We start from the raw sequence: 25,010 nt of genomic DNA on the forward strand, positions 1-25,010 counted from the left end.
GGCTCCTTTAAGATGTCCAGCCTTGTCCTCCTTCTCTGCCCCTGCTTGGTGAGGTCTGTGCTCCCCAAGCTCAACGAAGCCTCGTCTCCAGAGTCAAGCATCTCCCAAGGCCTGGCAAGCTAGGCCATCAGCTTCACAGATTGGCGAGTGGAGCACGCCAGCGTCTCTCCTCGCTGATGCTCATGGGCCCCAGAAGGTCATCCTGGCCCTTGCTACTCAAGGTACAACCCATGGCCTCTGCTGTCCAGAGTGTGGTCCAGGGTCTGCAGCATTGGCATCCCCAGGAGCTCAAAAGAAATGCAGACTCTCAGGATCCACCCCAGACCTGCTGAGCCAGAACCTGGATTTTAACAAGATTCCCAGGTGTGTCACATGCATGGAGGTTTGAGAAGCACTGCTCTAGGATCTTCCTCTGCTTTTAGGTGAGCTGAAATCTTGGGTGTATCAGGCGCCCTCACTGCCTAACCTCAGTGCCAGCCCTTCAGAAGCTGGAGCCACCCAGCTGTGCCCAGGCCTCAGAGGGGGCTCCAGCAGCCATACGCTCACCTGACTAGCTGCCCCGGCACGGTCTAGCACCTGTTTCCATAGGAAAACCCTCTGGACTGCGCCATTCCCACTTCACAGTTACAACGGCAGCACCAACATCCCACACACGTGACTGCGTGCTCCCAGAGAGCCCCTCCCCTCACAGTTCTTTTTATTTTTTGCATCACTGTTACATCTTTTATCTTCATGCTTTTTATAGTAGTATTTTTCTAGCACACCAGCCCCCAAATCAGCAAATGCTGCAATATTTGGATTCTGTTTTTTCAAAATGTTGACTAGCATCTTAGATGAGCAACAGAAGCCATGCGAAGAGGCCAGAACCACATTGTAGTTATGTTCATTCATTCAACAAATATTTCTATCGAATGCCTATTACGTGTTACCCACTGCGAGCGTATATATATATAGTAGGAGCCCTCGTGGTGCCAATGGTGAGCACTTGGCTGCTAACCACAAGGTTGGTGGTTTGAACCCACCCAGTGGCTCCATGGGAGCAAGACCTGGTGATCTGCTCCCGTAAAGATTACAGCCTAAAAAACTCTGCAGGGCGGTTTTACTCTGTCACATGAGGTCGCTATGAATCAAAATCACCTATACAGCACCCAACAACAAAAGCATGCAAAAATCACTTGAAAAATGAAGGTACCTCATGACAGCTCCGCTGGCACATCCTAGAGCAGCCAACATATGCCTCTTACCGCTTGATTCCATCTTCTCTGCTTTCTTCTCTTTATTTCTAACCTCAGTTAAAGACATTCCTAGCAGAACACTGGGGGGAAGAGGGGACCATCCACCCACGAAGGCAGGGTCCCCCTTACCCTGTGCTTTTCCAGGCTCTGGTTTATGTAACACACACCTTCTCATGGAAGCCAGATGCTGGTCTAGGGGATGGCTCCAATCATCTTTGTTGAATCTGACAGCTGGATAAGTGTTTCTAAAAAAGATTGACTTCCTGATCTCTCTGGGTCCCCACTGGGCTCTGTACAGGTATCTGCCATGACATCTGCAACACCTGCTTTTCTTGTCCCCTCCACCAGACCACGAGTCCCTGAGAGCAGCGACCCTATATTACTCCTCCATGTTGCCAGTGACTAGCACCAAAACCAGTTGCCACTGAGTCAATCTCAACTCATGGCGACCGCATGTATGTCAGAGTAGAACTGTGATCCACAGGGCATTCGATGGCTGGTTTTTTCAGAAGTAGATCACCAAGCCTTTCTTCTGAAATGCCTCTGGGTTGACTCAAACTGGCAACCTTTTGGTTAGCAGCCAAGCACATTAACTGTTTATACCACACAGGGCCTGGCATGTAATAGGCACTCAATTAATGTTTCTTGAGTGAATGCAAGAAGGTATGACTGAATTGGAGAAAACTCCCATTCTATTCAGTGACTGTCCAAGACCAGCGCACGATGAAGGTGGCCGTCTTGTACCCCTGCTCCACTGACATGGGCCTCCTGGGCTGAGTCTGGGCGGAGCATGTACAAAGTGTCTGTGTGTGCGCAAGGGCCTGTGTTCACGCCCGTAGTGGCCGGGGGCAGAAGCGTCTCTTACCGTGGTGTATTTACCCAGCTGGCAGAGTGAGGGGAAGGTTTCCTGGTGAGCTTTCCGGATCGTCTCCGTGAGATCATCCAGCTCTGCAGTCATCTCATAGCTTTCCGTGCATTCCTGCTTCGAAGGCTCCTTCTTCTTCTTGTTTCTGTCATTCCTGACAGCTGGAAACGAGAGAGAAGGCAAATTGGGTCATGAATGAGAGGGCCTGCACCGCCTGAGCCAGGAGGGGCCGTCTCCCAACACCACGTTGGAATTGTTGAACACGTGGAACAGAAAGAGCGGAAAAGGGTGGTATAAGAGCATCTCCCACAAAAAGGAATCTGGCAACCAGCAGAGCCCGGGCAGAGAACAAGGTTTGTTTCTGGGTGTGCACGTGCAAATAAATTCTCATGGGAAACTTTGGCTCACCCAGAAGGCTTAGAACGTTAGTTTCTGTTTAGAGACTTTCCAACATGGACTGGATGCCTTGAAGAGAGAAGCATGTTCTCCCCATGTACCTTTCTTTCCACTCCAGATGGGGTGACCTGAGAGATATAAGGAAACCACTTTCGCCTGGGAGACTAGGTCCCTGAACAAGCCCCTGCTGCTTATAACTAGGAATTCTTAGTTAAGCATTTTGGGTTGTTTCTTTGCTTTTTGGTTTTCTAAATAAACTGGCACTTTTGAAGGAATCCATCACAGGGGTGATGGGGTCATGCTTTTGTCCCTCAATTTTTGTTTCCTAAATTGTCTGTATTAACCACATAGTCTTTTGTTATTTATAAAGCTACTAAAAATAATTGGGATATTATGAAACCCTCAGCCTGGAACATCATTCATTTGTTCATTCACAGCCACGGGACTTCACATATTGTCCCCCACGTGACCCTCAGCGAGTGTGCACCTCGGCTCCCCTAGGCCAAGCGCAGAGCTGGGCACGTGCCACACCCAGGCCCGGGGGAGCCGAGCTTCCTCCCACAGCCACAGACCGCTCAGATGACTTCAAATCCAAGTGTAACTCAAAGCTCTACCCTCTGGCTCGAATCACCTGGGTAAGGAAACCGAAGCCCAAGGAGGCGGGCAGGTGTAACGAGACCACACAGATGGCCTCCGGGGACCCAGGCTGGCAAGGGTGGACTTGGCTCGGCTGTGTGTGTCACCACCGAGACCTGGAGCCTAAGCTGCAAAATGACCTGGTGCGTAATTTGATCTGCTCTAAGAGGATCTGGCCCGGGTTGCCTCGGGAGCGTTCCCAGGGGTGACTTGAGAAGGGCACTTCCCTGCATCTACACTGTGAGTATCCCAAGGCTGTGTTTGGGGTAGGAGCTGAGGGCAGAGTAAAACCATGGCCCAGAGACGAGGAGAAAAGGTGAAAGGAAAGAGGGGAATAGAGAGAGGAAGAAAAGCAAGTGGGGTGGGGGGGCGAAGGGTACTAAAAAAACGCATCGCTGTGTGTGTGTAAGCTGCTCCCACCTGTCCAGGATGGAGGGAGAGGGGAAGAGAATAAACGTGTCTTGAGTACCTTAATAGAGGTACTGGGAACTCTGTCCACAGTACCTCACTTAATTCCCTGATCGGGTAGGCAATTTTAAAGATGAAGAAACTGAACCGCAGAGAGGCTAGGGAACATCCTCACGTTCACTCAGCTAACAAGTTCCTTCCTCACTTAGACTCACCCAGTTACTCCTGAGGAAGTGGACGCGTTCGAGCTGAACACCCGCCTGAAAGACTTCTCTCCTCTGGGACTATGAAATGGACTGTTCTTTGGCTCAGAACATTTCTAGATCACCAGTGAGACGAGTGGGTTGAGATAGTGCAAGGTAACCTCCGCCTCAAATGCATTCTTTTCTAGTGCTGACTGGCCCACCAGGGCCTCTGTGGCCAGGCCCTTCCTAGCAGGGTACGGGATGCAGGGTAGTGTGTTTTACAGCACAGAGACTACAAAGAATATGGGCAGCAAAGGAGGTACAGTGAGGGAGGGCAGGGTAGCACATGGCGGCAGAAATGGGCAGGCCCAGTGGCTCTCTGTGAGGATGGAGGCTGAGTTTGCGAGGGGAGGCTACGGCCTGATGGCTCATGTGTGAGTGCCACGTGCTCTTGGCACTGGTTAGCCCAGCTCCTCCTCCTCCTGCCTCTACCAACGACCCTCTTCCTCAGCTAATGCAAAACTCAAATTTAAGCAACAAAGAGCCTTCCAAAACACAGTCCTGAGGAAAATAGCTTGGCAATTCCTCAGAAAGTTAGAAAAATAGTTACCATATGATCCAGCAATTCCACTCCTCAGTTTATACTCAAGAGAACTGAAAACATAGGCCCACGTAAAAACTTGTACAGCAATGTTCACCACCGCATTATTCATAACAGCCCAAAGGTGGAAACAACTAAAATGTTCACCAACTGATGAATGGAAAAACAAAACGTGGTATACCCATACAATGGAATATTACTTGGCCATAGGAAAGAATGAAGTACTGATACATGCTACAACATGGATGAACTTTGAAACATTATGCTAAATGAAAGAAGCCAGCCACAAAACACCATATATTACTGCATTTATATGAAATGTCTAGACTACACAAATCCACAGAGACAGAAAGTAGATTAGTGGTTGACAGGGGGTTGGGGAAGGAGGGATTGGGAGTGATGCTGGAGCCCTGGTGACACAGTGGTTAAAAGCTCAGCTACTAACCAAAAGGTCAGCAGTTTGGGTCCTTCAGTCGCTCCTTGGAAACCCTATGGGGCAGTTCTACTCTGTCCTGTAGTGTCGCTATGAGTCAGAATCAACTTGACAGCATTGGGTTTAGGGAGTGATGGCTAGTGAGTGTGGGGTTTCTTCTTGGTGGTGATGAAAATGTCCTGGAATTAAGATAGTGATGATGATCGTACAACCTTGTGAATACAGGAAACTACCAAAAAGAAAAACCCTGTTGCCATCGAGTCAATTCCAACCGATAACGACCCTATAGCCAATAGGACAGAGTAGAATTGCCTGATGGGGTTTCCAAGGCTGTAATCTTTGTGGGAACAGAATGCCACATCTTTCTCCCACAGAGTGGCTGGTGGGTTCGAACCGCTAACATTTAGGTTAGCAGCTGAGCGCTTAACTACTGTCCCACCAAGGCTCCTGAATATTCTCAAAACTACTTTAAAATAGTGAACTTCATGCTGTGTAAATTTTATCTCAACAAAACAACCAGTGCCCTGACAGACACCACGAGTCACTGAACACCTAGGACCGGCTCCTACTGGAACCACAAGCCAAGATGGCGCCGATGAGCACTTAAGAACACAGCCGTAACAGTGATACTCTTACTGGTTGCTTAGCAAGGGCCAGCCTCAGGCAGTTTAAGAATTCTAGCTCATTAAATCCCCACAGTAACTTGGGTGAGGTGGGCATTACAATCCTACTTCTATACTCAAGGAGGAGCCCTGGTGGTGCAGTGGTTAAGAGCTACAGCTGCTAACCAAAAAGGCTGGCAATTCGAATCCACCAGCCGCTCCTTGGAAACCCTATGTGGCAGTTCTCCTCTGTCCCACAGGATCACTGTGAGTTGGAATCAACTCAATGCCAACGGGTTTGGGTTTTTTTTTTTTTTTTGTGTATACTCAAGGAACCTGAAGTTCAAGGTCACTCTGTTTAAAAGTAGTAGAGTCAGGATTTTGGTGGAAAATATAGAAAAGCGGAGAGAAGGACTACAAAAATATGATCACCCATGATCCCCTCCCCAGGCAGGTCTGTGGGGCCTGTGTCTACATGCATATGTGCTCAGCTACAATGACTCCCACTGACCAAAGGTCCCCCTGGAAAACCAGGGCTCAGATGTTTATCTGGAAGGGAGGGGGCAGGGAGAGATAGGGAAGGAAGGAGAAGAGAGGGAGGAAAGGACCTCTGGGAGCTACCACCACGGAGAGTCTGAACCAAGCCAAGAAAGTCTGGGTGAGCTAAACTGGGAAGAGACCTACAGGTGGGCACCAAATGGGGGGACCCAGCTGGGTTGGCAGTGATGACGCCCACCATTTGCAGAATAACAGCTGCAGAGCCAGAGCGCCATCTACTGTGCTTCGGAGTCCAAATCTGAAGCACTCTTAGCAGCTGACCCGCTTGCCAGGGGACAAAAGCATCACCTCATGCTCCCTTCCAGACTTCTGCCACCCTCCCAGAGCAAAGGCCCACCACCACTGTCTCCGTGACTAAAGGACTCGTGGGAATACTGGAACTCCTCTGCAACTGCAAAATGCAGTAAACCCTCTGGTGCTAATGGCCCAATTACGTAAAGGTTCGTAAGTTGGTGGACAGATTTTCTAAACACGTGGCCTCAGCAGCTGCTGCGCTCACCAGTTTTAAAGTGCTTGTGGAACACAGACGCGGTATTTGGGCCAGGCGTGGGGACAGCTGCCAAGAACCGCCAGAATCAAGGAGAGGAGGCAGTACACGTGGGGGCTGTCGGCCCCTCTGAGGGGTGGGACAGGGCTTGCCCTCTTCTAGGCCACCACTGCAGGGCAAGGTAGGGGCCCAGAGGCTGCAGTGGCAGCCAGGTCTGGGGACAAGCGCCAGCTCAATGGCCTACCCCCGGGAGCCCACCCTAGAGAAGTCAGCTCACGTCAGACCACTCTCTTCCGGGACAGAGTACAAGCAGAGCCACCTCACAGGGACATCTGGATGGTGTGCTACCAGGAAGGGGTTAGTCTATTGTGTAGGCCTATATAGGTTAGCTGTTATACAGGAAAGAGAAGTGCGGGCCCTTCAGTATGGAAATGGGAGACCCTGAACACTGAGGACTGGCTGTAAGTGGGAGAGGAGACTTGCCCTAAAAAGTGATGCTGTTTTGTGTATTATAAGACACAGCTGAGCACAGGAGTCAAGCGTGGTTAAGAGGCCCTGGACCTTCCACATCACTGACAGGAAGCATATCCCTGGGCAGGTTACTCATCTTTCTGGTAGCAGCACCAAATGAGCCAGTGGACTCATCTGTTCATTTCCTCATTCATTCATTTATTCATTCAACACATACTTACTGAGCACCTACTACGTGCCATCTACCATGGGGATAAAACGGTGAGCAACATAGAGGCAGTGCCTGCTGCTGTGGAGCTCACATATGGTGGGAGACAGACATTGTCGTTGTGGGCCATCGAGTTGATTTCATTTCATAGAGACCCCATGCCATAGAGTAGAACTACCCCATAGGGTTTCCTAGGGAGGTGCAGGGTGGGTTCAAACTGCCAACCTTTTGGTTACCACCCCAGCACTCAACCGTTGCACCACCAGGGCTTCTTAGACATTAACTATATAATAATAGTGATGGTAGTAATAACGATAAGAAGAAGGATATTGGTGTCACGACGTTTACTGTATTTTACCGAAATAACGCTCACCTTCTACTCTTTTTTGTAAGTATTTTTTTTGTAAGGTATTTTTCTAAGTGTGCTATGCTAATTCTTTTTACAGCAACATGTAAAACAAACGTAGGAGGCAGTTGTTATCTGTGTAAAAATACGGTATATGTACTGTGATTTATATATTGAAGCATTATTTATTATACTACTTAAAGTATTAATTATAGCTAGATTTATATACTGAAGCATTATTTATTATAATACTGAAAGTATTAATTATAGCTATCTAGCAGCTATCAGGCACTTGTCTAAGCCTTTTATTCACATTAGGTCATTTATTCCTTACAACAACTTTCTATGGCTGAACTATCATTATTAAACTCATTTTACAGATTAGAAAACTGAGGGACAGAAAGGTGAGTAACCTATTCAAGACTCTGCTTCCTGTAAGTGACATAGAGAGTACAGGGCCTCTTAACCACGTGCTCTGCTGTGTCTTATCACACATACACAATTCCATGGCATGGTGAGTGCAATCAAGGATGCTACAGGGAGCTCTGGGTGTGTATTACTGAATGGGGGGATGGGGAGGGGGTCCAAGATAGGGATGCCCACTCTGGGGATAGGGGAGGGTGAGACAAATGAAAAGCTGGGATGGTGGGCAGGGAGACAGCGACCTTCTTCTCTCTGAGCCTGGAACAGACAATTGCTGCTCAGCCCCAAAGGCTGCCTGTGATGTTTGATGGCCAGTCTCTTCTTGCCCTCAGATCCCAACAGTCTGGCATAGGCACTGATATATCCGCAATGGACCTGGGGATTTGACAAGCTGCTTTCAGGCACAGCCCAGCCCTGGGAAGGAATGGGGAGGCAGGACAGGGTCACATACTGGCACACCTGTATCAGAGCCCCAGTCATGACGGGGGCATTCCACATGGCCCTCCCCACAAGTCTGTGCTATCTGGAAGTCAAGGGCCATATTTTACCTGTTCTTGCGTCCCCAGGGCTTGATGCAGTACCTGGCCCATGGTGAGGAGTCAGGAACTGTTTTGTGAATGACCAGGTGAACAAACCTGGAGTATGTCAGCTGAATGTGGCGACCCAGAGCTCACCTGGGCTTCCTTCTCCCAGAGACACAAGGCGTCATTATCACCTCAGGCCCTTCAGGGGAACCACTAGCCACTCTCCACCCCTACACTCATGGCCAGGAGGTTGATAAAGCTGGCATTGCTCCCAGAAGGTCACAAACATGGTTTACACACCTTGGAGGGCTAGGCCCAGTGTTTGCGAAGTGCTTCTTGAATGAAAGGTGCTCCCTAAAATATCAAGCATTCTGCTTGTGAGGGGCTAAGTGCTACAAATCAGATTTGGTGGCATAAAAGTAACATATTTATGATCCACTATCATATTGCAAATGAAATGAATATAATAAAAGTGTCACTTATACAAATCCCCTTGATGTACGAATCCCGACCTATGAATATGAAAACACACCCAAGCACTTTTATTTAAATGTCTAATCATGGAAATAAATGAAGTCATGTTCATTGTAATGGGTGTACTTGTGCATGTAGCGGCAATATTGATTTCCACGCACACAATAAAATTTTAATGCAGGAGACATGCAGAAGATGTAGATTCTGCTTGGACTCAGGAAGACATAGAATCACCGCTTAACTAAAAATTCTTTGGCGTCAAAAAAAAAAAAAGAATACAATACACAGTGTTTTTGTCCATAAAGTTTTCCAGATTGAGTTTAGCAAAGGAAGCATAATGGTCTATTTATTCTTGCTTGAAAATTAAAGTCTGGAATTCCTTCATCTTGACTCTTCAGCCCCTTGCTAACTGCGAGAATAATGGGTTACAGTTGGTAATTAGAGCTATCTGCTTGCAGCAAGTGGGGGAGGGCATGTAACTACCATCCTGATATATTTAAAAGGAAACCACAAAAATATAGTTTAATCTTACTTTAAATATCATTTTTCTGAACCAATTATGTAGATAAGCAATCCGTGCATTTGACGGCTGGTGCATCTATTACTAATAGAGACATACTTTTCCCATAATTTAAGGATTTGGGGGCTGGTTCTCAAGTCTCTGGAGTCTCGGGGTAGTGTAAGGAGCATGAGTGGCGCAGTGGTTAAAAGCTATGGCTCCTAACCAAAAGGCTGGCAGTTCAAATCACCAGCCACTCCTTGGAAACCTTGTGGGGCAGCTCTATTCTTTCCTATAGGGTCGCTGTGAGTTGGAATTAACTCGATAGCAATGTTTTGGTTTTCTTTTGGTTTGGGTGGTGTAAATGGTTAATGCACTCGGCTGATAACCGAAAGGTTGCAGGTTCAAGCCCACTCAAAGCTGCCTCTTTAAAAAAAAAACAGCCATTGAAAACCCTATGGAGCAGAGTTCTACTCTGACACACACATGGGGTCGCCATGAGTCAGAGTCGACTTGACCGCAATTGGTTGTTCTCAAGTATTTAACATAGCAGGTCCTGTTGTAAAGTTGTGTGGAACTGTGGTGAGTGCATACTCCCTCAGGATCGGATTCTCTGTGATGGTGGGGACTGTGTCTTCTTCCTAACACAGAGCCTGCCGCATAAATGCTACTTGCATATTTAAACAAATAGCTGCAAGGAAAAAGAAGGCAGGATGTTAGCGAAGGAGGCTGCAGCTATGTTTGCTCCACCACTAACGAGTCACACGCCTTTTGGACAAGATAGAGGCAGGGCACCCATGAGAGTCCAGTGAATGAATAAAGCATCCTGCTTCCTTGGGCCTCCATTTCCAGGTTTTTGAAATGGACATCGAAATCGCATCCTCTGAGGATGGTTCCAGGCACGCAGCACGGCAGCGCATGTGCAAGGTCTTGGAAAGGCCGTGTGACAACTGAGCAGCGTAAGGGACGACCTAGTATTCATAGCGCCAGCGACCCAGGGCGGAACATATTGAGAATTTTTACAGAATATTGCATAATGCGGGTCTTGGGGAAAATAGTCTGGATGTAGCATTCTGAGAGTTTAACAAGGGATCCCCGGGTGTTGCAAATGGATGACCATTGACTACTAGATGTGGTTCAAACCCACCCAGTGGTGCAGAAGAAAGGCCTGGTGACCTGCTTCTGTAAACATTACAACCAAGAAAATCCTATCAAACTCACTTCTACTCTGTAGCACACGGGGGTCGCTGTGAGTCTGAATCAGCTTGATGGCAGCAGGTTCGGGTGCTTTTTTATTTCACCAGCCAGCGTAGCTCAGTTTCTTAAAGTCATTCAAAGTACTTCTGGAGCCAGAATGTACAGGAGCCAAGCAGTTTCTTCTTTCTCACTGAGTGGTGTGTTATACTAATAAAACTCTCAAAGCAGTTTTACACACATGCTCCTCTCTCTGGTGGCTTTTAGAGATGGAGATCTTAACCTCTCCTAGAGTGGACAGTGTTCCCTTTGTTTTCTCATTCCAAATACTTCTCCCTGCCTCTGGCTGGGCTGGCGCGGGCAGCGTGGCTGTGCTGCTTTCATTTTGGGGCAGGCCCGGGAGGTGGCCACCCTTGCAAGGCAAGCGATTTGGAGTTCAGAGGCTCTATTTTAAGTGACAAGTCTTTTTCTTTGGACAAGTCTCGTATGAAGTATAAGAAATATCCTTGTTTCAGCCCCAGAGAGAAAGTAAAACACTCCTGCATGATGTATGAAGCAGAAGCCTGAGGATGAGTAGTTGAGAAGTCCACACTGCCTCTGAGATGCTTTCCTTCCTTACTGACGGTACTTCTTTGCCCTGTTCCCCCTTGTAGCAATGGGCTGCCATCAATGACTGCTTTGCCTAAATCTTGTCCCAGTAGGTAGACATGCGTCCTTTACTTTGTGTTTGTGACAGAACTATCCAACATGGATCAGGCTGAGAAGGCCTTCACCAGTGGCAGAAACCCAACTCCTCTGTTGCCATTGAGTCGATTCTGACTCATGGTGACCCGATGTATCTCAGAGGAGAACCGTGTGCCACAGGGTTTTCAATGTTTGATTTTTCAACAGGAGATCACCAGGACTTTCTTCTGAGGCACCTCTGGATGTACTCAAACCACCAACCTTTCGGTTAGCACTGGAGCATGTTAACAGTTTGCACCACCTAGGGACTGCCTATGGCATGGAACTGAGCGTTAAAAATGGAAATTTAAGACATCCAGTCTGCTTCTCTGCTTTTTATTCAGGAGTAAATTCATATACCTAGGATGTCATTAGTTTATTGTGTTTTTAAAAACTTCCCATTTAGAAAAGAAGGGTTCAGTATCTTCTTCCATAATCCATTTTTATAGGCAGGAAAGTCTTGGTCGTATTTAACTGAAGATCTTCTGCTGAAGCCCAACATCCCTTTATCTGTCTGAAAGACTGTTTAGTGGGTCTTTTTAATGTCTTTGTAAAAATACAGGAAGCCTCAGATTCAAGAATCAATAGTCTTAAAATAAGGGCCACATATATCTAATGCAGAAACGCTGAGCAGAAACACATGTACTTCCCTTTCTTTCCTGGATTAGGCATGAACCACCTTTCAAAAACAGTATCTGGTGGGGGTGTGAGGATAAACACCCAAAAAGAAACTTCTCGGCAGAAGACTGTTCCAGATAAGCCTACATCTTGCTCTGAGTCCTATATATTCTTTAGAGCAAGTTAGGGGCTTTCAAATATTAAACAATTATCTCTAGCATGATAAATTCTAATGGCCAGATTTTTCACTTCCTACTGTCTTCTAACCTCAATTTATTTTCAGAAAATGAACTGAAGTTCCTCTTGACATTCTTATATGTTGCTCTGAAATTTTTTTTAGAAAATAAAAATGAGGTACTTTTCTCAGGTTGGAAAAGGCCCTGAGAAGAAGCCTCAGTGATTCCTCCTGGGGAGTAAGGCCCCTTGGCAAACCGTGCAGAATTGAGTGTGGAAAGGAATGGAGAGCTAGAAATGGGGGCTGTGTTTGTGTGGTGACTCAACTGCAAAAATGGCCCTTCTCCTCTATACCTTCCTATATCCAGGCCCTTGGCATTGTGACTGTGAATGAGAGCTCCTCCAGTCAAGAGGTGAGTCTATTCCCCACCCCTTGAATTTAGACTGACCTTGCGACTTGCTTTAGCCAATAGAATTCAGTGGTAGTGATGTGCCAGTTCTGAGCCTAGACCTCAAGAGGTCTGGTGCACTTCTGCTTGACCCCTTGGGACTTTACCACTGCTGTGTGAACAAGCCTGGGCTAGCCTGCTGGAGAACAAGAGACCTTGAAGAGCAGAACCAAGTTGTCCCAGCCCAGAACATCCTAGATCAGCCTACAGCCAGCCTGCCTCTAAACCTGGTAGAGAGCTCAGGCAAGTTTAACAGAGTTGCCTACCCAATCTACAGCTGACCACAGACCCATGAATGATCCCAGAAGTACCACTCAGCTGACCTATAGTCTTGTGAACAATCATAAATGTTCATTGTTTTAAGCTGCTGAGTTTTGGGCTGGCTTGTTACACAGCAATAGCTAACTGATACAATCTGTGTAAAGAGTGCAGTTACACAAGAGCATCACATGCCCAATGCTCTTTTGCCCCACAGTATATCTGAGTCAATGGCTGTCTTTATTCAGCAGTTAAAGAAAACAACTTGCCATTCCTTTAACTCAAGGTTCAAGATCCTGGTCACATCTGTTATAACAGACGGAAATTATGGAGCTGTTCCCATGAGTCTTAAATAACATGAAAGGTACACTGCACAAATGGAAAGACACTGGGTTACAATTTCAAAGTCCTACATTTTAGTTCCATTATTTACTAACTGTGCAACCTCAGAATAGTCACTTAATGTCTATGAGCCTCAGTTTCCTGACCTGAAAATCGGGACATTAATTTCTGTCCATCACAATAGATCCTCATATATATTTAGATACAGAAATGATTGCAACACAGTGTAACACATACTAAAATAGTGGATGTCCTACATCGATTCATTTTTTCAACAAACATTTATTGAGTCCTGTTGCTACTGAAGATACTGAGTCAAATAAAGCATAGGTCCTCCCTCAATAAATAAAATTCACAAGATATATAATAGATACTGTAAGAGTTTAATATAAATTGAATGCACTGGAATATGAAATGCTAATGCAGCAGTGGAGGAAGAAAGGATGAAATGAAGTTAAAGAAAGGGAGAAATAAAGGGAGGGAAGAAAAGAAAGAAAAGGAAAAAGGAGGGAGAAAACGAAGAAAAAAATAAAATTTTTATCTAAAGCAAGTCTGATGCTCCAGCCTGATGTCACTAACTGGAGATTAAGGGGAAGAGGGAGGGCAGGTAAACTGGATGTGCAGTTTTTAAGCTTTTAATGGGCTCATCTCTTATGGCAGGACTTTCCATCTGAACTTGGCTTAGTAAACAGATGTGACCACGTTTACCCCTTGGGATCCAACTTACTCAGATATTGCGTCACACCCTTGAAGACTTTCTGTCTGAGCCACCCATGTGTCATGAAGGTGTCCAGAAGAGAGAGACAGATGTCTTTGTGTGTTTGCCGATGTTTGCCAAATACCCTATTTAAGATATTAATGCACAGAAGTTCCTGTCTATCGTCAAATAGATTTTATAAATCTGACTCCTTAGAGATCTGGTCTACATGAGGATGTGTGGGTGTTTACATTACATATTTAGTTTAATTGAAAGACTTTCACTTTATGGCATTTCAAATGGCTTATGCCAGCTTGTACGCCATAAATGATTCTCACTGGGGTACTTGAAGCACTAAGGTTTCTAAGAGTCTTCAGAATCACCAGAGTAAGTGTGAATCTTTTTCAGCAGAGCTTTTGTTCTAAATGCATTCTGTTAATTCTAAATTTTACAGAGTTGGCAATCCATGTATGAGAGCTATAATAGCCCATTATCGATACGATTAGTCAATTAACCATAACCTCCTTTCCTAATCATTCTGGATAAATTTTGAAGGTTGGCTTAGCTCTCAAGGATATTATAGAAGGAATTCTTCCAATAGGTGGGACGATGACCACTGAAGTATTTTTTAACTGCAAGTTTGTTTTCATCCATCCATATATCTATCCATCCATCTGTCCATTTATCTAGTCCATCTGTCAGCAATTCATTCCCCATCTGTTCATACACACGTCTGTCCATCCATCTGTTCACATATCTGCCTGTTCATCATTTCATACATTCAGCTCTCCATCTGCTCATATATCCATACAGCTATCTAGCCATTTGTCCATATTTTCATCCATTGATTTGTCCATCTACCTGTACATCTATTTGTCTGTCTGTCCATGTTTTCATCCATTTACCCATCCACCATTTCATCCATTCATCTACCCATCTACCTGTCCATCCGTCCGTCCATCCATCCATCCATCTATTTAGATATCCATATATGCAAATAGTTATTAAGTACATGACACTATGCTTGGCACTGTGTTAGAGGCTGAAGAAACAAAAGTGAGAAGGTCTTGTTTCAAGAAACTCACATTCTAGTAAAAGAAACAATCACCTAAACAATAACTAGCAGGCAGTGAGCTAGATGCCAGGTAGGAGATAGTTATTCATTGATTCAAGCAAGAGGAATGCAAAATCAAATAAAAGAGAGTCAGTGCCCCTGAGGAGCAAGTTTTGACATAGCATAGATAAGGGAGTTGATGGTTGAACCTGTAGGGGTTATGAAAAGCATCAGAGAAGAGAGGAATCTTAAGCTAGCTCCTGAGTTTCCTAAGTCTTATTCATTCCAGTATCTACAGTGTCTGTTCCAGAAATCCCCAAACCAAGCCCACTGCCGCTGAGTCAGTTCTGACTCATAGTGACCCCATAGGGTTTCCAAGGCTGTAAATCTCTACAGAAGCCGACTGCCACATCTTTCTCACGTGGAGTGGCTGGTGGTTTCAAACCGCTGACCTTTTGGTTAGCAGTCAAGCACTCTAACCACGGTGCCACCAGGGCCCCTGTCTGCTTCCAAATGGATGTTAAATAAATGTTTGTTAAATGAGTAGGGCTTGGAGGCAACATGGCTACATGATGGAAGTTAGCTTTGGGATGGCCTTTAAAAGATGGGCTTCATTTGGGAGGTAGAAAAGGAAGGGAAGAACATTTTGGATGTGGATATATGAGGAAAGGCTTCCAGGAATGATTGCATCATGTTTGAAGGTGAATGGGGTGGTTTGTCTGACTAGAGGAGAAAGTGAGACTAGGAGTTGGTAGTAAGAAAAGATTAGAGAGGTATAATGAGGAGACAGAGAAGGAGGGATGAGTAGGGAAACAGTACAAGGAAAAATCTTCTTACTTGATAATGGACGAAATATGGGGGATGATAAGAAGAATTAGAGGTAACAATAAGAGCTTAACCCCATGACAGAGAAGAAATTGGGGTAGCTGATGAGGAATAGGAAATCCAGTGTTTGGCAGGAAAATGATGAGTGTGACAAAAGGTGAGTCATAAATCCAGGTGGCAATTCCAGAAGGTTGTTGGAGCGATGGCACTGTGGATCTGGTGAGAGAACCATTCTGAAGTTGGATTATTTCAAAGAAAAAATTTTGGAGACAGATGACTGTTGAAGTCATGGGAGGGGATGAGCAATCTAAGGAGAGAGAAGGGAAAGAGAAAGTTCAAGAATTGATCCTTAGGAGTTGCCTATAGTTGATAGGATAGGATAGAAGGTACAGTGGAGGAAGCAGATGGATAATGAGCAGGGAAACCGAGATAATAAAAAACTACGGAAGCCAGCAGAGAAAATAATTTTAAGAAGACGACGACGCTTGGCCAAGTGTCCAACGCGGCCAACAGTCAGGGAGAATGAAGAGAGAGCAAAGTTCACTGGTTTTGGCAATGGAGAAAGTGGTGGCTTTCGAGTGAGTGTTTATAGCAGAGCTACGAGGATGGGAGCCAGACTAGGCAGAAGGAGGGTTAAGAGGAGGCCAGAGAAAACCCTTCAAAAATGAACCTAGAAAATAAACTTGGGTCCAGGCACTTGAAACGTGTTTTTCTATAATCAAACCTGTGAGAAAGGGCAGTAAAACTACTCATGTTTACAAACAAAAGAAGCTGGATGAATTTCCCAGAGGATGTGAAACTGCTCATTGTCGAGGCCTCACTGGAGGGCCCACATGGAGCAGTGAGACCTTGGGAGACACATGTATGCAAGAACTGTCTACGCAGACTCCACAGTGAGAGAAGGCCAGCATTCACTGCAGGCTGGAAGACGCGAGTGGTTACCAGGCAGATGACAGAATGAGAGTGAAGGCCTAGAGGCAAATGGCAGGGTGTTTTGAAGTTCTTCACGGGATAAGGCTGGGGCTCAGAGTTGAGGCTGGACAACAGCTCACATGAACTTGTGAACCTTGCCAAGAAGACCTGGTTTTGAAGCTCATGGAGGCAGGGGGTAGTGATATCATCAGAGTTGCCTTCTAGAAGGGTCCCCAAGATATGACTGGGGGTGAAAGGATCACCGAGGTGGTTGCTAGAAGCTTCAGGTAAAAGAAGATGGATATCTGAACCAAGGAGTGACAGTGGAAGGCACCAGGGTGCGGGATGTGGGGTGTCAGGCAGTGGGAAGGGTCGGGGCGACAACCTGATTTCTAGCTTGGACAATGGTGAGCAGGATGTTTGGAGTTCTACGTGCCCACGTGTCATCCAGGTGGAGCTGTCCAGTATGTGGGATATGCAGGTGGCTATCTGGATCTCAGATTCAGGAGAAGTGACTAGCTGGAGACAGAGCCTTGGGAGAAGTAGCCATGGAAAATGATGGCAGACTCCTTAGCCATCCACAAACAAACCTTAGGTTTTGCTTCTCCCAGCTCTTGACTACTAGGCATCGACTTTACTTAACGTGAAATAGTCTCAGCAGTTTGGAATTTGACCTTTTATTTACTCATTCTATTATTGGTTGCTGAGCTACTACTGTGTGCCAGGCACTGATCTAGGCACTGAGGATGCAACAGGAAATTAAAGAGAAAGTCCTTGCTTTCATGGATATGTGGTGAGTGTGTGTGTGTGTGTATGTGTGTGTGTGTGTCGGGGTGGAGACGGGAGGGTGTAATTCCACATGGAAACAAAGCACATAGGAGGGAAACTTCTTTCAAGTGTACTATAAAGACTACCAAACAGCACACTGCTGTTGCAAGAAAAAGCCTTATGCCAATTCCAAGGACGGATCCAGATCATTTATGGGTCTATCTTGGACATCAGGAATCGTCTACAAGGATTATTATAAGAAAATACTGACTTCTCCCTACCCCTGGTCTTTGAAATATAAAGATGGGAGAAATTCCAATCCATTTTGAAAATTCACGCTTACAATCTTCTACTGTCTCATACCCACTAAGATGGCTATGATTTTAAAAAAAGCAAAACCACAGGTGGTGTTGAGGATGTGGAGAAACTGGAACCCTCATCCACTGCTGGTGGGATTCTAAAATGGTACAGTCACTGTGGAAAACAGATCAGGCAGTTCCTCAAGCAGTTAAACATGGAATTACCATATGGTCTAGCAAGTCCACTCCTGGGTATAAACCCAAAAGAACTGAAAGCAGGGAGACAAACAGATATTGGCACCCCAGTGTTTACTGCAGCACTGCTCACAATAGCCAAGAGGGGCAACAACCTAGTCCCTCAACAGATGAATGGGTAAATAAAATGTGGTACCTACTTACAGTGGAATATTTCTCAGCCGTAAAGAAAAAGAAAGTCCTGATACATGCTACAATGTGGATGAACCTTGAGAATGTTATGCCGAGGAAAATAAGTCAATCAGAAAAGGACAAATATTGTATGATCCCACTAATACGAATTGTCTAGCATAGGCCAGTGTACAGAGACCAAAGTATATTAGTGATTACCAGGGACAGACGGGTGGGAGGGAGGGCAGAAGGGGGGTTCATTGCTCCGGGGACACTGAGCTTCTGCGAAGACGGATGGAAAAATCTGGAAATGGATAATGATGATGACTGAACAACATGATAAACTTAATTAATGTCACTGAAATGTACATCTGAACAACGTTGAAATGGCAAATGTTTTGTTACATATATATTTATCATAATAAAAAAAAAATCTTTCACTGACACAGACCAATGTCTCTAATTAGGACTGTGGTATGTGACTTGGAATTTTCATACATCTCCCTTAGCCTTAAGCACAGCTTGGCACTAACTAGAAATATCACCACCATCACCAGCCCCATCCCTTTCTGGAGGAAGGCCCGGTGCGGGGGGCGGGAGGGAATTCACCCCTGTGCTGTGCTAAGTGCTTAACATACATTATTTCATTAATTCTCACAGGAACCCTGTGTGGTAGGGGGCACTATTATTCCCCAATTTTCACATGAGGAAACTGAGGCTAAGGAAGATATCAGCCAAGCGCTTAACTACTGCGCCCCCAGCACTCCTTGTTGGTAATCTACAGGGCCAGAATTTGAACCCAGTTCTAGCTAATTCCAAAGCTGTATACTCTCGTATAATAATTCTTAAAACTTCTTGTTTTTAAAAAACATTAGCATTAATAACAAGAATGTACTAAGGACTATAATTAAGGAATTTTTCTACTTGGCCTTGGCTGCCCTGAATGACATGGAGGGGGGTCACACTCAGGCCACACACGTTACTAAAAGAAAATGTTAAAAATGAAACAGCAGAAATAAGCCATGGCCCTTAAGTCGATCTCAGCCTGTGAAATGTGGACCAGAACCGTAGCCAACTCAGCCTTCCTCAGAACAGACTTCTCAGTTTCTCAACATAAATAGATCACTCCCAATTGCCCTCATCTGTGAAAGATTGCCGAATCCCATTTAGTCCACAAAAACCCTCTTCCTGGCCCACGGAACTTTAATTCTCAGGTATTTATTTCTCTGGGGAGCCATGTGGAAAAGAAATAAAGCCATTTTCACCATTCTCTGCATAGCTCACAGCCACATACTCGAATGTTTGACATTAACCGAGAGCCATGTTTCTATTCCTGGGAATGCTTCAGCTAAGGGGTCAAAAACCCCGAGAAGTCCAAGAAATAACACACAAAACGTTCTTGCCAGAGCTGCACAATTCGCTTCCCTTTGCCCTTCCGCTGCCCTGCCTGTAACACCCACACCACACCCAGAACAGGTTTTTTTTTTTTTTTCCCTTTTAATCACTAAGACATCTGCTAAAGACTTCTAAGGTGGAGAGACCTCGGGACTCAGAGGAAAGAGGAAAGGCAGTGCCAGGAGCAGAAAGTGGTAGAGAAGAATTCCCACAGCCTCACGGTCACCTAACCTATGACTTATCAATACCTCAGGGGCGTAAGATCAGTATAAGACTGCGCTTGGGATCTAGTGGAAAGATAGCCCACATCTCAGAGACCCAGGAAAACATACACTGAAGTCCTGGGCTCACGCCATCAATTCTCAAGGTGATCATGAACATGAAAAGTTACGGAGTGCCCAGGATGTTCCAGGCACTGTTCTAGGCACTGGGTAAGTAACAGCAAATAAGACAGCTTCTTGAAGTTTATGCTCTTCTGGCGGGAGGCAGACAATAATGTGTACTGTATGTTATATACAATAGAATGTCAGGTAATGATAAGTAGTATGAAGAAAAACAACTCAGGGGAGGGAGAGAGATGGACAGGGGATGCTGCTTTATGAAGGGTGAGCAGGGAAGGCCGTTCTGATGAGATGTTTGGCTGGAGACCTGACTGAGGTGAAGGAGTGAGTGATAACAGGTATCTGGGAAGAGAAAGTATTGCTTTTATTGGAGGAAAAGAGCTTCATACATTAGAGATGGAAGCCAAAGTAACCCATTGCCGAAACCCATTGCCATTGAGTTGGTTGTCTGACTCATAGCAACCCTATAGGATGGAACAGAACTGCCCCATAGGGTTTCCAAGGAGTGGCTGGTGGATTCAGAGTGCTGACCTTTTAGGTTAGCAGTGTGAGCTCTTAACCAGTGCACCACCAGGGCTCCAAGCCAAAGTAGCCATTGATTTACTCACGCATTTATTTAACCATTTTATTCTAACGTTTATAGGGAATCTGCACCATGCCTGGCACGGTGACAGCTGCTGGAGATGTAACCTCTATGAGGCAAATACAGCCCCTCATGGAGTCACAGTCTAGACCAGAGGTTGGCCATTGTTTTCCAGAAACAGCCAGCTAGTAAACATTTCAGGCTTTGCGGGCTATATGGTCTCGGCCACAGCGACTCTGTTACTGTAGCACAGAATCAGCCATACACAATACATAAAGGAAAGAGCATGGCTGTGTTTCAATAAAACTTTATTTACAAAAACAGGCCGTGGAATGGATTTGGCCTGTAGGCTATAGTTTGCTGACCTGCTCTAAAAAATTTCCTTGATTGTTAGGAAATTGTATGTGCAGTCAATAAAAGTTAAGGAAGAAAGTAAATTTAACAAAAAAGAAAACAATTAATACCCACTCCCTATTTTTTTTTTAATTTCAGTTATCAAGCAACACAGTAGATAACAATTGTTTTTTCTGCCCAGCAACAACTCCTTCTATTCCCCCACCCCACTTTTCCTGCGAAATGTCCCTTCCCCTACCCTAACCATGACCTACAGTATTTCCAGACCTCTAGCCCTGGTGGCGCAGTGGTTAAGAGCTATGGCTACTAACCAAAAGGTCAGCAGTTTGAATCCATCAGCCTCTCCTTGGAAACCCTATGGGGCAGTTCTACTCTGTCCTATAGGGTCACTATGAGTTGGAGTTGACCAGACAGCAACAGGTTAGGTTTGTTTTTTTTTTGGTTTTAGTCTAGAAGTAAGGAGCTTTGGTGGTGCAGTGGTTAAGTGCTTTGCTGCTAACCAAAAGGGCCATGGTTCGAACTCACTAGCTGCTCTGAGGGACAAAAGTCCTGACGATCTGTGTCTGTAAAGACTGCAGCCCAGGAAACCCTACGGGGTAGTTCTACTGTGTCCCATAGGGTCACTATGAGTTAGAATTGACTCTACAGCAACGGGTTTGGTTTTTTTTTTTTAAGTCTAGACATATATGCGGACATTCCTCATCTGACCAAACAGATGCATTATCACAACCTGAGAAAAGTGCCGGACACAGTGAAGGAGGCATGTGACCGGGGCTTCTGCCTGATGGGAGGGGGACACGGGAAGGCCGTCAGGGAAAACCTTTCAAGCAGAAAGAGCATTTGAGCATAGTAGCATGAACTAGGTGAATGGAGTTGGGGAGCAGGCAAAGAACATTCTAGGCCGAGGGGAAAGAAGGAACAAAGATCTTCATCTGAACATAAAGAGACTCAGCGACCTGAGGCTGTGGTATTCGAGAGGGATTCCAGAGACATGAGGGATGTCTCAGGTCCTGCGTGGTCTCATCATAAAGCTTGGCTTCCAAACCTCCCAGTGGTAGTGAGAATCCAATGACAATACATACAGATGCATTCAACAAATGCGCGCCAAATGCCTTTTGAGGGCACACACCATTGTCAAGGGTAGAAGGGCTTTGACATATGCAATTTTATGAACATAGTTCATAATAATTTTTGTTGCTCCAAATTCTTATAATGCAACATCTCAGATTACTTTCAGGGCTCAAGGGTAAGGGAAAGCTCTCCTTCTAAAATTCTTATTCTTTCTTCATAAGGGTTCAAAGCTTCTCCAAAGTCTTTGCATTACTTGCTGCTCTGCTGGAAGGTGGCCTAGTCATAGAGTGAACCTCAAAAGTAAACTCACAGCCTAATCCACACAGAGATGAAGAGGAACGATGTGAAGTTTTCGGGGATTCTCTAAAGGAAAATTATCCCTCTACCTCACCTATCATTCTGTGAGAAATGCTGAAGGGTGCACCTAGGCACCAGGGGTAAAGGCCATCTTCCAGTCAGGAAGGTTCCCATCCAATGAATGGTCAATAAGAGTCTAGACAGCCAACAAATTCTACAGATAGCAATCAATGTAGTTCTATTTCAGGTACTCAATTCTTTCCAGAAAAAAATGCAAAAGACGGTGGGGACAAACAAATCACCTCCCTAGAACTGAAATTTTAAACATTTAAACACTTTTTTATGCACTTCATAAAATTCACAAGTGAATTATAGTTTGTACACCTTTCTTTGTAGAGTCTCTGTTTTTCATTTTAAAGCTTCAAAACATAAAATCATACCTTAAAGGGTATGTCATTAATTTTTCAAGTCCTGCCAACTGGACTTGGTATTTATATTTAAACATCTGTATTATGGAGGACTGCAAACATACCTAAAGTAGAGAGAATGGTATAATGGGCTCCCATTCACTGACTACCCAGCTTCAATCATCAACTCATGGCCAGTGCTGTTTCTTCTCCACCCTCCCCACACTCGCCCTCCCCCTACCAAGATTATTTTGAAGCAAACCCTAGCCACTGAATGCTTTCATCCATAATATTTCACAATTCTTCCTGGCATAACTTTTTATCACACCCTTGCATCATTTTAGAGGGGTGAGGTGTTAACTCTTCTACGTAGATTTTAGTAGAGAGAGAGGTCAAGATTGAGAACTGATCTTCTAAAACTCTGAGAGGGAAACCCAGACTGAAGGAAGATGGTGTGGGTATGGACTTGACATTTGAGGTACTCAAAGCAGGGCTTGGAACATCAGGAATGTAGGCAGAGAGATCAAGTTGCCCTAACCTGCTACAGACATAATGATGTCCCCCTCCCAGTTCTCAAGTCCCTTCCACTTAACCACCAAGTCACTTTCAACAAGAGCTGGCAGCCCCTCTGACCCCCACCACTCCCAGCCATTTTCATTATCTTGAGAACCATATGGCCCAACTTTGCACGCATTTAAGGTTGGCCAGAGCTTAAGCTAGAAAAGAATGTGGGACTCTAAAATAATATTTTTCTCATTAATTCCACTGGACTTTCTCCCCTCTGCCAAGGCTGTCCCCTCCCTTACCCCATCATCTTTTGACTGAATTCAGGAAATTACACAATGGTGGGTCAGCTCCAGAAACTGCCATTTTTAATCACATAGACTGTTTTTTTCCCCACAATTTTTATTGGCAGAATTAAAACTACGATACTAGCGAGTATAATGTTTCATAACATGGGTCTATTAATGAGAAGAATGGAATTCTTTTTTCTTGCGGGGGAAACCATCTCGCTTAACTGGGGTTCAAAGCTAGTCTTCCCTATGATCGACTTATAATTCAAAATGTTCTGTTAATGCTGAGCTGTAGGGAGAGTTCATGTTTTTCTCTTTTTCTGATTTTTAAAATGCCTTCCTGTTCACCTTCTATTTCTTCTCAGGCATCATCTGTTTATTTGCTCTTGTATTCTTTCTAGTTTAATATTCATTTATTTTTTTAAATAATATTTTATTGAGTCTTGGTGAAAATTTACGCAGTAAGTCAGGTTCCCATTCAACATTTCCACACAAAATGTTCAGTGACATTAATTACATCTGTCACAATCTGTCAACATTCTCTTTAATTGTGTTCTGTTTGCTCCCTTTCCAGTACTGTAGTTTCCCTGCCCCTTATCTTCTCATCTTTGCTTTTGAGAAATTTTTGATCTTATACTGATAGTTTTTAAGTAGGGAACTGATTTAACGGGTACTATCCTTTATTTTGTGTGTCACTCTGCTATTTCGATAAAAGGTGTTCTCAGGGGATAGGCTCGGCTCTAGGTTTAAAGAGTGTCTCAGGGCAGTAGTCTCAGGGTGTCTTCTGTTCTCCACTCTTCCAGTTTGTCTGGCTAAAAAAAAAAATTTTTTTTAATAAGAATTTGAGTTCTGCTCCATATTTTTCTCCCACTCTATCTGGGGCCAACTACTGTGGTTCCGGTCAGAATGGTCAGTGATGGTAGCTGGGTACCATCTATTTCTTCTGGTCTCATCTCAGGGCAGATGAGATTATGACTCTCTTGTGGACTTGTTTATTCGCTGCAATTTTGGTTACCTTCTTACTGTTTTGTTCCTGGAGAGTTGAGACCCATCGTTGTGTCTTAGATGGCCACAAGCAAGCTTTTTTTAAGACCCCAGATGCTACTCTCTTCACTAGGATGTAGATCATGATTTTTGTAAACTATGTTATGCCAACTGACTGAGTTGTCCCATGTGACTATGCATGTAGACTGTTTTTGCTACTATGCACCTCAACTGCAGCAGAGCCCATGGTCTACTATGATTACGGCCTTCCCAGTCTCTCTCATATTCACATTTAAAACAGGAAAAGTCAGGGGGCTATGGAACCATTTCAGGGCCTGTCCTGACTTTAAAAAATGCTAAAATATGGTTATTAAAAAGTGCCTGGTGCTCGCTTTGGCAGTACATATACTAAAATTGGAACGATACAGAGAAGATTAGCATGGCCCCTGTGCAAGGATGACACACAAATTCGTGAAGCGTTCCATATTTTTAATAACTACTGAATGCCCAGAAGACAGCAGACAATATCAAAACATTTACAAAAACAGGACAGGATGGTTCCAGTAGGCACCCAAAATAAAACACCAGATGATTCTCCAGTAGAAGAAAAGGCACTAGAACTACCTGATAGGGAATTCAAATCTCTAATACTCAGAATTCTCCAAGAACTGAGGCAAAAAGCTGACAAACATGAGGAAAAAATAGATAAATTCATGGAAAATACAGACAAAAAATTGGAAGAATTCAGGACGAT

At 44.8% G+C, this 25,010-nt stretch overlaps 1 protein-coding gene and 1 non-coding gene across 5 annotated transcripts in view; one reads left to right on the forward strand and one right to left on the reverse strand.

Annotated features, from left to right (window-relative positions):
• The window catches only part of RARB (retinoic acid receptor beta), a 479,431-nt gene that overhangs the window by 29,095 nt on the left and 425,326 nt on the right, over positions 1–25,010 (reverse strand). For all 4 annotated transcript variants that reach the window (XM_012555827.1, XM_012555826.1, XM_004377377.2 and 1 more), the window contains exon 4: positions 2,101–2,261. In XM_012555827.1, the coding sequence (XP_012411281.1) occupies positions 2,101–2,261 (161 nt within the window). The remainder of the gene's footprint in view (positions 1–2,100; positions 2,262–25,010) is intronic.
• LOC111820769 (U6 spliceosomal RNA) lies at positions 24,641–24,747 on the forward strand. Its single transcript, XR_002824291.1, has one exon. It is a non-coding gene; the product is annotated as a U6 spliceosomal RNA (small nuclear RNA).

This window comes from Trichechus manatus, unplaced genomic scaffold (assembly GCF_000243295.1).
Source record: "Trichechus manatus latirostris isolate Lorelei unplaced genomic scaffold, TriManLat1.0 scaffold00049, whole genome shotgun sequence".
Taxonomy (NCBI): domain Eukaryota; kingdom Metazoa; phylum Chordata; class Mammalia; order Sirenia; family Trichechidae; genus Trichechus; species Trichechus manatus.